Here is a 13,247-nt window from a genome sequence, read left to right on the forward strand (position 1 = left end):
GTTGTATAGATACTTCGGAAATTTTACATTTGTTAGATGTACGCACCAGCAAGGAATTGGAATGTATAGATTTGGCCAATGCTGGTATGGTTTATGGTTCGGCACAATTTAAGGGTTTGGCTACGGGTGGTAATGTTTCGCCCGCTTTGGCTTTGGCTGGTACACATGCCTGCTACAATTCTTTAGCTTGCCGTGGTGTACAGCTGTATGTTTTGGGAGCAAAATCAATGCATTCGATTGGTGTAAGAACTTGGATGGAGAGGATAACATATTTGGTGAGAAAACTTTACAATAAAGTGTAAAAATTATGATTTTCTTTTAGGTTAAAAATCAACGTTGGCAAGAAGCCTGTGATTTAGCCTTAGATGGCTATAAAGCGGCAGGCGAGCGACCCAAAAGGAAACAACAGGCCAAGGAGCGTATTATTATGTTATTTAAGGAGTACATAGCGGCTTCTGCTAGAGCACCCGATTACTGTTTAGGCGCCATTATCAAATGTCTCATAACCATAGGAGAGCTAGAACTGCTATGGACCCAGCTATGGGAACGTTTACAGAACAAAGAACTATTCCTACACCATATTACCGCACATATAGAAAATGACGATATACACCGTGTTAACCCTATTATTTCCCAAGCCCTAGTAGAATATTGGCTTAAGATATCACCCTCACAATTAGAAGAAATTATCTTGAAAATGGACTGGACCTGTTTGGACTTAAATCAAGTCCTTAAGGCGGCCAAAAAATATAAACTCTATAAAGCACAAATATTCCTAAATGGCTAATGCTTTGCATGACTACACTGTTTCTTTAACGGAACTTATACCCTTGCTGGACTATGAACATCATGATTTGGGTAATTGCTTTTGGTTTATATTTCTAGTAGTTTAGCCGGTCGTGGTTATCCTCAGGGTGACATACCCGAGGAACTAAGACAAAATGTTAAACATGATGTTTTGCGTTGTTTGACTTCGCTGCATTCCATACTAGTGACCGGATGAATTGCCATATCCCTATTTGAGGGCTCTATTGAAATTTGATATACGCGAGACTTTGAATGTGATATCGTTGGCTTTTCAGGAGAAGGAATTCAATTGTGAACTGGGTTTCCAGCATCGCAAAAGGATTATAAATATATTGTTGGAAATTATGACGCCGGAAAATAATACGGTGAGTGCTGATTATTAAAAACGGAGTTTTCATCAAAATTTTTAGTGAAACATTTTCACCAAATTTTTTGTGAAAATTTTCACCAAATTTTTAGTGAAAATTTTCACAAAATTTTAGTGAAAATTTTCACAAATTTTTAATGAAAAATTTTCACCAAATTTTTAATGAAAATTTTCACCAAATTTTTAGTAAAAATTTTCACCAAATTTTTATTAAAAATTTTCACAAATTTTTAATGAAAAATTTTCACCAAATTTTTAAGTGAAAATTTTCACCAATTTTTAAGTGAAATTTTTAATTTTTTAATGAAAATTTTCACCAATTTTTTATTTTTACAAATTTGCACCAATTTATTTTTTACAAATTTCATCCAAATTTTGGTTAAACATTTTCATAAAATTTTTTAGTGGAAAATTTCACAAATTGGTTAGTCAAAAAATTTCACCAAATTGGTTAGTAAAAAATTTCACCTAAATTGGTTAGTAAAAATTTCACAACAATCATCACCAAATTTTTTAGTGAAAAATTTTTCACCAATTTTTTTAGTGAAAATTTTCACCAAATTTTTTAGTGAAAAATTTTCACCAAAGTTTTTAATGAAAAAATGTTTCACCAAATTTTTTAATGAAAATGTTCACCAAATATTTTTAATGAAAAATTTTCACCAAATTTTTTAGTGAAATTTTTCACGCAAATTTTTTTGTGAAAAATTTTAGTGAACAGTTTTCACCAAACTTTTAATGTTTCTACCGTACTTTTAATGAAAAGTTTCACCAAATTTCACTAAAATATTAGTGAAAAATATTCATTCAAATATCACTTAAACATTGTATGAACATTTTTAGACATTTTATTTTTACTGATTTCCTTTCCTCTTTTTCAGTGGTCCGAAATTGGTTGTCTACTCAATTTCATTGCTCAACAGATCTCACAATCCTGCTTGCCAGCCGATACACAACTCCTCGAAAAAGTCCTCAACTATTTATCTAAAGAATCGATAGAAATGAAAGTGCTCGCTTACATTCCGAACGGGAGAATGCCTTGGCATGAGTTGCTTGTCAATAATTGTCTCGATGCCATAACCAACGATGAAGAACAATTAGAATTGGCCAAAAAGGCTCATTGTCATTATGTGGAAGAATATTTATTGGAAAAACTACAACGTTACGATAACATACTCGAGTGTTATCTCAACAATCCGTTGAGACACGAAACCATGTTGTGTATATGGAACGACACAACAATGATGAGGAGAGAAAAATCTATGAACAACTACGTAAACATATCAAACGTTTGCTGACAATAGATGCCCAAGAAACGACACGCATAGTGGATTTATATTTTAATAACAAAATTGGGGAATTGCTGGAAATGGTGGCAGATGATGAAAAGATTTGTTTACATTTCTCAAACATTTGCCAGCAAAGAAACGAAAACTTGGCCCAAGAACAAAACTAAAACTTTGGAGTTATTGTGTAAATTGAACCTTTAGAGGTGGAAGAGTTTTTAAGAAAACGGCAGGTATCATACTCAGGCGGCCCTTAAATTGGTGCAACAATACCAACTCTTGCAGGCAGCCATATTTTAGCAGAGAAATTATTTGATTATAAATAGCTTTTAGCATTTCTATGGATATTTTAAAAAGTGCCAAAACGGAGAATATGGCCGAATGTGCCCAAAAAGGTGTCAGCTTTATGTGCTCGCTCCTCCATGTGCTCTAAATCTTGTCTAACAGCCAAAGAACGTGAGGCATTGTGGATGGATTTACTAAAGTTTATTTTGCCTTTAGAGGAGTTTAAGTCCATAACAAAAACCATGCTGCATGAAGCCTCACAACATGTCGATCTGCCCAATTTGGTGCAGCTCATCATGAATACCCATAATGTTTCGGGAAGTTTTGGTGATATTAAGGAATTACTTTTGAGTATGCTAAATCAATCGAAACAGGAAACCCATGCCATGGAAATAAGTCAAAAAATAATGGAAAAAGAATTGGCACAAGAATTCCATAATTACCATAAAAAAGCCACACGTGGCCTATGGATAACCATGATGCGTTGTGTCGTTTGCCAACAACGTTTGTATAATCAATCGGGCCATATTGATTTTAGGTTCCTGTGGTCATGCCATGCATGAACAATGTTCCCAAGAGTTTTTAACAAAACAAACTGTAAATCCCTCCAATGTTTTTGACTGTGAACAACAGTGAACAATCATCAATGCAAGAGAATAATTTAGAATGTTCCTTACTGCCTTAATGAAATCGATATAAGGATATTTGATAAACCTTTACAATTAGCCAAACCTAGTCATAATGTTATTAACTACAACAGCAATACTAATGCCAAATTATAAAGCCAGTAGCCAAGAATTGGGAGTTTTGCAATTAAAATCACCACCTAGAAAATTTTGAAACGTTAGCACTGCTTTTGGGGGAAGCGCTGGACATAAACCATAATCCTAATTGTATACGTAAATTTAAACAATTTTAGAGAATTGCACTTGTTAACAACTCTACTCTCGCGCTTTTTCTCTCTCTCTCTCTATTTTGCTGTCACACTCATTACTAAATGTATTGTCCTTTTTTAGTTTTTAAGCTAATTGTATTTTTATATTAATTATTTATTATAAAACAATTTAAAGTTTATTAACCCGTATTCTTATTAAGACTTTCTGTTGTTATACCATTAATATGATGGCTTTTTTCTATATTATCAGGGTATATAATTATTAATACAAAAGCAAAATAATTTGGTCAATTTATATTATTTACTACTACTATTCTACTACTATTAGTTATTTGTATTTTGTTAAAATTATTAAATTATATACAAAATACGTGATACATTCATATTATACATACATAGATTTTATGTAACTAAAACAAAATAAAAAAATATCTCTATATAAAATAAAAAGTATAATATTTTATAAAAAATATGCTATTATTTTGCAGATTTTACCAATACAATTTATGTCGATTTGAATCTGGAATCTCTAGAGAAGACCTGTTTTAAAAAGTCATATCTAACAGTTTTTTAAAACCAATTCTTGTTTTCAATATAAGAGAAATTTGCAAAACCCAAAATATTTTTATAGAAAATTTTGCACTATTGCAACAAATTTCAATAGAAAATTTTGCACTATTGCAGACAAATTTCAATAGAAAAATTTTGCACTATTGCAACAAATTTCAATAGAAAATTTTGCAATATGGTAACAAATTTTTAGAGAAAATTTGCAATATTGCAAAAATATTTTTATAGAAAATTTTGCAATATTGCAAAATATATTTTTATAGAAAATTTTGCACTATTGCAAATATTTTATAGAAAATTTTGCAGTAGTGCAAATTATTTTATAGAAATTTGGCAATATTGCAAAATATTTTATAGAAAATTTTGCAATATTGCAAAATATTTTTATAGACAATTTTGGCAATATTGCAAAATATTTTTATAGACATTTTGCAATATTGCAAAATATTTTATAGACAATTTTGCAATATTGCAAAATATTTTATAGACAATTTTGCAATATTGCAAAAATATTTTATAGACAATTTGCAATATTGCACAACAAATTTTGATAGAAAATTTTCATATTGCAACAAAATTTTTAATAGAAAATTTGAATATTGCAACAAATTTTTTATAGACAATTTGCAATATTGCAACAAATTTTTATAGAAAATTTTGCAATATTGCAACAATTTTTATAGAAAATTTTGCAATATTGCAAACAAATTTTATAGAAAATTTTGCAATTTGCCAACAAATTTTTATAGAAAATTTTGCAATATTGCAACAAATTTTTATAGAAAATTTTGCAATATTGCAACAAATTTTATAGAAAATTTTTGCAATATTGCAACAAATTTTTATAGAAAATTTTGCAATATTGCAACAATTTTATGCAAAATTTTTATAGAAAATTTTGCAATATTGCAACAAATTTTTATAGAAAATTTTGCAATATTGCAAAAATTTTTATAGAAAATTTTGCAATATTGCAACAATTTTTATAGAAAATTTTGCAATATTGCAAAAATTTTTATAGAAAATTTTGCAATATTGCAACAATTTTTATAGAAAATTTTGCAATATTGCAACAAATTTTTATAGAAAATTTTGCAATATTGCAACAATTTTTATAGAAAATTTTGCAATATTGCAACAAATTTTTATAGAAAATTTTGCAATATTGCAACAAATTTTTATAGAAAATTTTGCAATATTGCAACAAATTTTTTAGAAAATTTTGCAATATTGCAAAAATTTTTATAGAAAATTTTGCAATATTGCAAAAATTTTTATAGAAAATTTTGCAATATTGCAACAAATTTTTATAGAAAATTTTGCAATATTGCAAAATTTTTATAGAAAATTTTGCAATATTGCAACAAATTTTTTATAGAAAATTTTGCAATATTGCAAAATTTTTTAGAAAATTTTGCAATATTGCAACAAATTTTTTATAGAAAATTTTGCAATATTGCAAAATTTTTATAGAAAATTTTGCAATATTCAAAATTTTTTATAGAAAATTTTGCAATATTGCAACAAATTTTTATAGAAAATTTTGCAATATTGCAAAATTTTTATAGAAAATTTTGCAATATTGCAACAAATTTTTATAGAAAATTTTGCAATATTGCAACAATTTTTATAGAAAATTTTGCAATATTGCAAAAATTTTTATAGAAAATTTTGCAATATTGCAACAATTTTTATAGAAAATTTTGCAATATTGCAACAAATTTTTTATAGAAAATTTTGCAATATTGCAACAAATTTTTATAGAAAATTTTGCAATATTGCAACAATTTTATAGAAAATTTTGCAATATTGCAACAAATTTTTATAGAAAATTTTGCAATATTGCAACAAATTTTTATAGAAAATTTTGCAATATTGCAACAAATTTGTTATAGAAAATTTTGCAATTATTGCAACAAATTTTTATAGAAAATTTGCAATATTGCAAACAAATTTTTATAGGAAATTTTGCAATATTGCAAAAATTTTTATGAAAATTTTGCAATATTGCAAAATATTTTTATAGAAAATTTTGCAATATTGCAACAAAGTTTTATAGAAAATTTTGCAATATTGCAACAAATTTTTATAGAAAATTTTGCAATATTGCAACAAATTTTTATAGAAAATTTTGCAATATTGCAACAAATTTTTATAGAAAATTTTGCAATATTGCAACAAATTTTATAGAAAATTTTGCAATATTGCAACAAATTTTTATAGAAAATTTTGCAATATTTGCAAACAATTTTTATAGAAAATTTTGCAATATTGCAACAATTTTTATAGAAAATTTTGCAATATTGCAACAAATTTTTATAGAAAATTTTGCAATATGCAACAAATTTTTATAGAAAATTTTGCAATATTGCAACAAATTTTTATAGAAAATTTTGCAATATTGCAACAAATTTTTATAGAAAATTTTGCAATATTGCAACAATTTTTATAGAAAATTTGCAATATTGCAACAAATTTTTATAGAAAATTTTGCAATATTGCAACAAATTTTTATAGAAAATTTTGCAATATTGCAACAAATTTTTATAGAAAATTTTGCAATATTGCAACAAATTTTTATAGAAAATTTTGCAATATTGCAACAAATTTTTATAGAAAATTTTGCAATATTGCAACAAATTTTTAGAAAATTTTGCAATATTGCAACAAATTTTTATAGAAAATTTTGCAATATTGCAACAAATTTTTATAGAAAATTTTGCAATATTGCAACAAATTTTTATAGAAAATTTTGCAATATTGCAACAAATTTTTATAGAAAATTTTGCAATATTGCAACAAATTTTTATAGAAAATTTTGCAATATTGCAACAATTTTTATAGAAAATTTTGCAATATTGCAACAAATTTTTATAGAAAATTTTGCAATATTGCAACAAATTTTTTAGAAAATTTTGCAATATTGCAACAAATTTTATAGAAAATTTTGCAATATTGCAAAATATTTTTATAGAAAATTTTGCAATATTGCAAAATATTTTTATAGAAATTTTGCAATATTGCAAAATATTTTTATAGAAAATTTTGCAATATTGGGCAAAATAATTTTGATAGAATAAATTTTGCAATACATATTTTTTTATTTAAAGAAACCCCAATTTATTTTTCATCAGAATACTGTAAGTTTTATTATGAAAAAAGCACCTGAAATTTAAAAATATCAAAATTTTACTTACAAAACATTTTCAAATATTTCCATTACAAAATTCACCTTAAATTATCATAAAAACTAAACTAAGGTTTTCAAAACCTGGTTTGCTAATTAGTTTTATACAAATTATTGTAATATTGAACAAATTCCGTACATTGTTCAGCTGCAATAGAAAAACAAAAACGCAGTTATAAAAAATTTTCAACACAAAAAATTTACTTACTTTTCAAAAACTCCATCGAACCATGCTGTTTTAAATTACACATTTGAAAATACTTAAAAACACTATGAAAGGTCATGTCATTTTGTGATTTCTGAGCAGCTTCTAAAATTTCCTAGCCGATATACGGCCCGCATCACTGGTATTAATGGCTAGGCGCAAAGCATCCACTACCTTACCCTGGCCCAGTAAAACTTCTATAATAATTTCGTGAGCTTTAATTTTTGTTAACATATCTAAGGCAACTTGTGAGACTGCAGGATCTTCATTAGAATGTGAGAGTAAATAACAGGCTATAGCCTTTGATTCCATTAGCAGTGAATACTCGGCCAAACGACGTAAAGTATCGAAACTTTTATTTAAAATCAATTCATTTATTAGCATTTTACTTAGATCCTCTTGGGCAGCTATATTATGTTTGCACAAAGATTGTAGATAAAGTAAAAGTATGGTTTGGCACTGTGGTTTCTCTACAATATATTGGAATACTTGGGTATGCATATCGATTTGTTCTATTAAAACTTTAGGAGGAGTGGGAGATTTGGGGGTGGTTTTAACATTTGAAGGTTGAGCTGTTTGATTTTGCAATTCCAAATGGACCCAGGATCTATAAAAGATTTAACAGTAATGTCATTTTTGTTGATAGCAGAAAGTGTTAAACTTACGCAGTATACTTTGTTGATCTTATTTAATATAGTTTCCAATACATGGTAAAAAGGCTCCATTGTATTGATCATCTACTAGTTGTCTGAGTACTTTTAGCAAAGTCTGTTTACCATTGTGACGTTGCAATAGAAATTCGGTTAATCTTATGCGATCTGATATTAAGGTGCACAGAGATTCAATGTCCAAGTGTAGATACCACATGCAACCTAATTTGGCATCTATAACAATGTTGGGTTGAAATAGAACCCAGTTTGTAGAATCTGGAAAAAAAGAACAGTTTTATAGAAATATTGCAAATGCTTGCACATAGTACTCACATAATTCACATTGTAAATTTGACCATCCGGTTGCAAACTGGGCAACTTTAAGGCAAAAGGTCTTATCGATCGGCCAGCAGTAATGGGAGAATGATATGTTATATCATTAACTATCTCACCGCTAAGGGAAATATCAAACAATAAAGAAGTAGCCGAGGCCTGATGATGAACCACAATTAAATTATCCACCGTATTAATGGCAAAGCGTCCCACCAAACCCAAACGTAAAACATGACATTTACGAGGTGCCAAACCGGGGCCATTCAATAAATAAACTTCAACCTCAATCATACCCGAGGCACTAGCTTGTAAGATCAAAACAGCCATAACACCATAGATTTGACCCAAAGTAACTTTACTCTCCTGGATTTCGCGGTTGGAACTGCCCACTTAAAGAAATTTTTTTATAAAGTGATCTGGTAAACATATTCTATACTTACAATCAAGTTTGGGCAATTTGGTTATAGATTTTTGTTTGATCAATATCGGTATTAAAGAACTATTACTATCGGCTGTACACAAAACAGCTATATTGGCCTCGGAGCACCAGGCAAACCATTTAATACTCATACTCATGGCTTTTACGGACTTCACTTGACTTTTCTCTGCCACTATGGTGAATATTTCCACACCCGAATTCGATATTAAGGCACATTCTCTATTATGTACCCAAACAAAACCATAAATTAAGGCTTTGACTTGATGTACGATAATTTCCTGCAGCATGGGTTGATCACCCTGAAAGCATATAAATTCTACCGAATTTTCACGTCTTTGTACGGCTAAAATTTGATTATCAGGAGAAAATTTGATGGAACGTATAGCACCACGATCGGTCATACAAATGAAATTATCTTATCCTCAGAAGGACCTTTAACGACCACACCGGTGGCGCCACCCGAACGTACGGCAAAGATCTGTAATAGGAAAATATCATTTGCGTTTAAGGTTTAACAATAATCAATGTTAGACCTTGAATTTGAAAAAAAAAGAGGCGTCTCATATTACCTGCTTATTGGAATCATCAAAAAAGACATTAGTTAATTGACTAACTGCATCGAATCTTATAGGATTTTTCGATAATTCTATATAATGTACAGAATGCTCCATTTTAAGTATTATTTTTATAAAAAATTAATTATTTTCACTATTTATTATAAAAAATATACATGTAAACAAAACAAAAGAAATATTTTTTTCTCACAGCTGTCAGATAAATTTTATCTAACAACAGCTGCTACACAGTTGTATTAAAAAGTACTCACAGCAAAAATGTAAACAAATACAAACAGCTGTTGAAACAAAAACAAAAAACAACACAGAGTTGTGGCAAAAGTTAGCAACAAAAGAGAAATGTAAATAAACAAAAACAGCTGCGAAAAAAATGTAAACAAAAAAAAATTTGGGAATTTTTAGAAAATTTAAAAAAAATTATATTATAGCCAGAAAAATGTTGAATAAAGATTTAAAAATAAGTTTATGTCGCACCTGTTTACAGTATTTTAACGAAGGAAAGACTTTCGATATTTTCCAAACCTTGGATTTAGCTCAAAAGTTGATGCAATGTTCCGGTCTAACAATGGTGGCCTCCGATGAATATCCTCATTATGTGTGCGAACGGTGTTATGAACAAATTTTATTATTTTATGAATTTCAACAAATGTGCCGCAATTCCTTGGATAAATTTAATGATTTATTAAAAACTAAGCAGGAGCTGGATGAAGAAGCAAGTCAATTGGAATTGGAGGAAGTTGTGGTTGCAGCAAAAGATCCCTTAAATGTTGATCGGAAGCCGTTAAATCTTATAGAGACGAATTTTAAAGAGATTTCACAAGAAATTGAAATTCAAGAAGAAGAATATTTGGAAAAGAAAAAAAGAGGTAGGCCTCCTAAAAAGAAAATTGTTATTGATAATCCGCAAGGAAATGTGGAGAGCAAAAGTCAAAGCAGCAGTTTAATACAGCAAGAAAATATTAGTATTACTTTAAAAAATGAAACTGTTAAGGAATATAAAGAAGAGTTTTTATTTAATGAAGAATATAAGGTTAATTTGGACACTACAGGAGCGAAAGCAAATGTTGTAACAGAAGAACAAGTAACAGCAAATAAAGAACATACTAATGTTCAGGAAAAATTAGAGGAAAAGGTAGGAAAAGGTATAATACTATTTAAAAACATGTTTAAACTCATTATTTTGATACTTTTCTATTTTAGACTCTTTCCGATACCGAAAGCTGTTCTTCAACACAAGAAAGCTTTACTCCTGAAAAGCCTAAACATCAATGTGATCGCTGTAATGAAAGCTTTAATGCGCTACACCGTCTTGAAGCCCACAAACGAGAACATGATGGCTTACCTCCTTACTCTTGCTACTACGAAGGCTGCAAACGTTCCTTTAATCGCTGGCATAACTATAACAGACATCAAAAGGAACATAAGCTTGCAGTAGACCAAACCTACAAATGTGATGTGGATAATTGTGAAAGAGTTTATAAGAATAAATCTGCCCTAAATGTCCACAAACGTAAATATCACAATTTGGGTCCCGAACTTAAGACCCATATGTGTGAAGTTTGCGGTAAAGTATTCAAATCATCGGCCGTTTTAAATGATCACCACTATACCCATATTGATAGGACACAACTGCCTTATGCCTGTGAAGAGCCGAACTGTAGTAAACGTTTTTCCAATAAAGAAAAACTAAAGGTGCATAAAATGCGTCATGCCGGTATTAAGAACTTTAGCTGTCCCTATTGTGGTATGCTTAAGACAACACGCAATGAACTGAAAATACACATTAACTATCACACCCTGGAAAGAACTTGGCCTTGTCGTTTTTGCCCCAAAGTCTGTAATAGTGCGGGCAATTTGAAAATGCACGTGAGGAATATGCACGAAAGAGCTAAAGATTTTGCTTGTCGTTTTTGTGACAGGACTTTTGCCAAAGCAGATACTAAGAAGTACCATGAAATGACTCATACGGGAGAAAAGCCACATCAGTGCAAGGAATGTGGTAAAAGATTTGTTCAGCCGGCGGCCTTAAGGACCCATCGCAAGATACATTTGAGACAGAAGGCGAATTTGGAGGTTAAAGAGAAGTGTGGCCAGAAGATTGAAGGGCGGGAGGGGCAAAATCCATCACAGGAAGTGGTGGAGGAGACTTTTATAACTGATGCTATAGTGGCAGAGATTTTAAGTGACCACCAGTGACCAATATTCTTATTTAAAGCTAATAAATAGTTTTTTTGAAGAATTTCTTGAAAATGTTTCTTTTTGTAACAAAAGGATATAAATTAGTTTAATATCTTATTTTATTTTTTAATAATTTATTATCTTATACATATTTATATTCAAATTATTGTAAATTTTCTCAATTAATTACGACACACACAAATAGCTCTACCATTACAATAACCGCCACGATTTCCTCTCAACAAGCAGTGGGCAGCACAAGCTGAATGTTTAACACCAGTACCACTCAATAAATCGCAAGTAGCTCTCTTATAGCGGCCATGTAATTCCGGTTCAATTGTTTTCAAAGCCTCCAAACCATCGACAAAGTGGGCCTCATCATCAGCAGGCAAGGCCAAGGATTGGCTAACAAAGCTCAAAGCCAAGCAGAAAGTAACAGCGAACACCATAAAGAATTTCATGTTTAAATAATGTTTTCAAGATTGTAAAATCTTAAATTAAGCTTTTTAGTTGAACCGTTTATTAGATTTGTTTTGAAGTAACTGATGCTTTGTTTTCGATTTCTTACGCTATTTATTTCGTTTCAATTTCTTGTGTTATTTTAACCTAAGTTATATTTAAATGGTAGTTTTTTGCTTTATTTAGCGAACAAGTTGGGGACTTTTTACTATTTGTTTAATCATCTGTATATTAATAGTATGTACACATGCATAAGTGTGTATGATTATGTTTAATTAAAAGCATTGTCTTTAAACTAAATTTAGTGATAAGCAATTGTTAAGCTGTAGGTACTTTTTCTTTTGGAAAATTTCAATTATAAATATTTATTGAAGCTGTTTATTATTAGATTTTATTGTTACCTTTTAAGTTAGAAATTATGTGAGGGTGATTTTTGAAACTTAAGCAATCCATTTGGAATTTCCCAAACCCCTAGTCATTTGTTGAATATCAACATGCAAACTTCTCAAGAAATCTTTTATTTATGAAACTTTTCAAAAAATGTTCTAAATATAAACTCGTCATTCACTTCCAGTTCATGTCTGGTTTAGTTCTACTTCAATTTTTTTCAGTTCTAGTACATCTCTAGTTTAGTTCGAGTTCAGTTCTGGTTCAGTTCTAGTTCTAGTTCAGTTCTAGTTCAGTTCTAGTTCAGTTCTAGTTCAGTTCTAGTTCATTCTAGTTCAGTTCTAGTTCAGTTCTAGTTCAGTTCTAGTTCAGTTCTAGTTCAGTTCTAGTTCAGTTCTAGTTCAGTTCTAGTTCAGTTCTAGTTCAGTTCTAGTTCAGTTCTAGTTCAGTTCTAGTTCAGTTCTAGTTCAGTTCTAGTTCAGTTCTAGTTCAGTTCTAGTTCAGTTCTAGTTCAGTTCTAGTTCAGTTCTAGTTCAGTTCTAGTTCAGTTCTAGTTCAGTTCTAGTTCAGTTCTAGTTCAGTTCTAGTTCAGTTCTAGTTCAGTTCTAGTCAGTTCTAGTTCAG

The 13,247-nt window shown here is 29.5% G+C and overlaps 2 protein-coding genes and 2 pseudogenes across 2 annotated transcripts; 2 read left to right on the plus strand and 2 right to left on the minus strand.

The window, feature by feature from the left end:
• Positions 1-5: 5 nt before the first annotated feature.
• On the plus strand, positions 6-3,381 carry LOC119615793 (annotated as a pseudogene).
• A 4,055-nt stretch (positions 3,382-7,436) lies between these two features.
• LOC119615796 lies at positions 7,437-9,695 on the minus strand (annotated as a pseudogene).
• A 251-nt stretch (positions 9,696-9,946) lies between these two features.
• LOC119615794 (putative zinc finger protein 730) lies at positions 9,947-11,897 on the plus strand. The gene is made up of 2 exons (XM_037971782.1): positions 9,947-10,731; positions 10,800-11,897. The coding sequence occupies exons 1-2, from the start codon at positions 10,036-10,038 to the stop codon at positions 11,793-11,795; spliced, it is 1,692 nt and encodes a 563-aa protein (XP_037827710.1). The 5' UTR covers positions 9,947-10,035; the 3' UTR covers positions 11,796-11,897.
• Positions 11,879-12,363, minus strand: LOC119615795 (defensin Lucifensin). The gene has a single exon (XM_037971783.1). It carries the CDS (start codon positions 12,236-12,238, stop codon positions 11,960-11,962), a length of 279 nt encoding a protein of 92 aa, XP_037827711.1. The 5' UTR covers positions 12,239-12,363; the 3' UTR covers positions 11,879-11,959.
• Between the last annotated feature and the right edge of the window lie 884 nt (positions 12,364-13,247).

The sequence above is a fragment of the Lucilia sericata genome, unplaced genomic scaffold (genome assembly GCF_015586225.1).
Source record: "Lucilia sericata isolate MDLA Ls3-8-SP2 unplaced genomic scaffold, ASM1558622v1 Contig007927F_arrow, whole genome shotgun sequence".
Taxonomy (NCBI): domain Eukaryota; kingdom Metazoa; phylum Arthropoda; class Insecta; order Diptera; family Calliphoridae; genus Lucilia; species Lucilia sericata.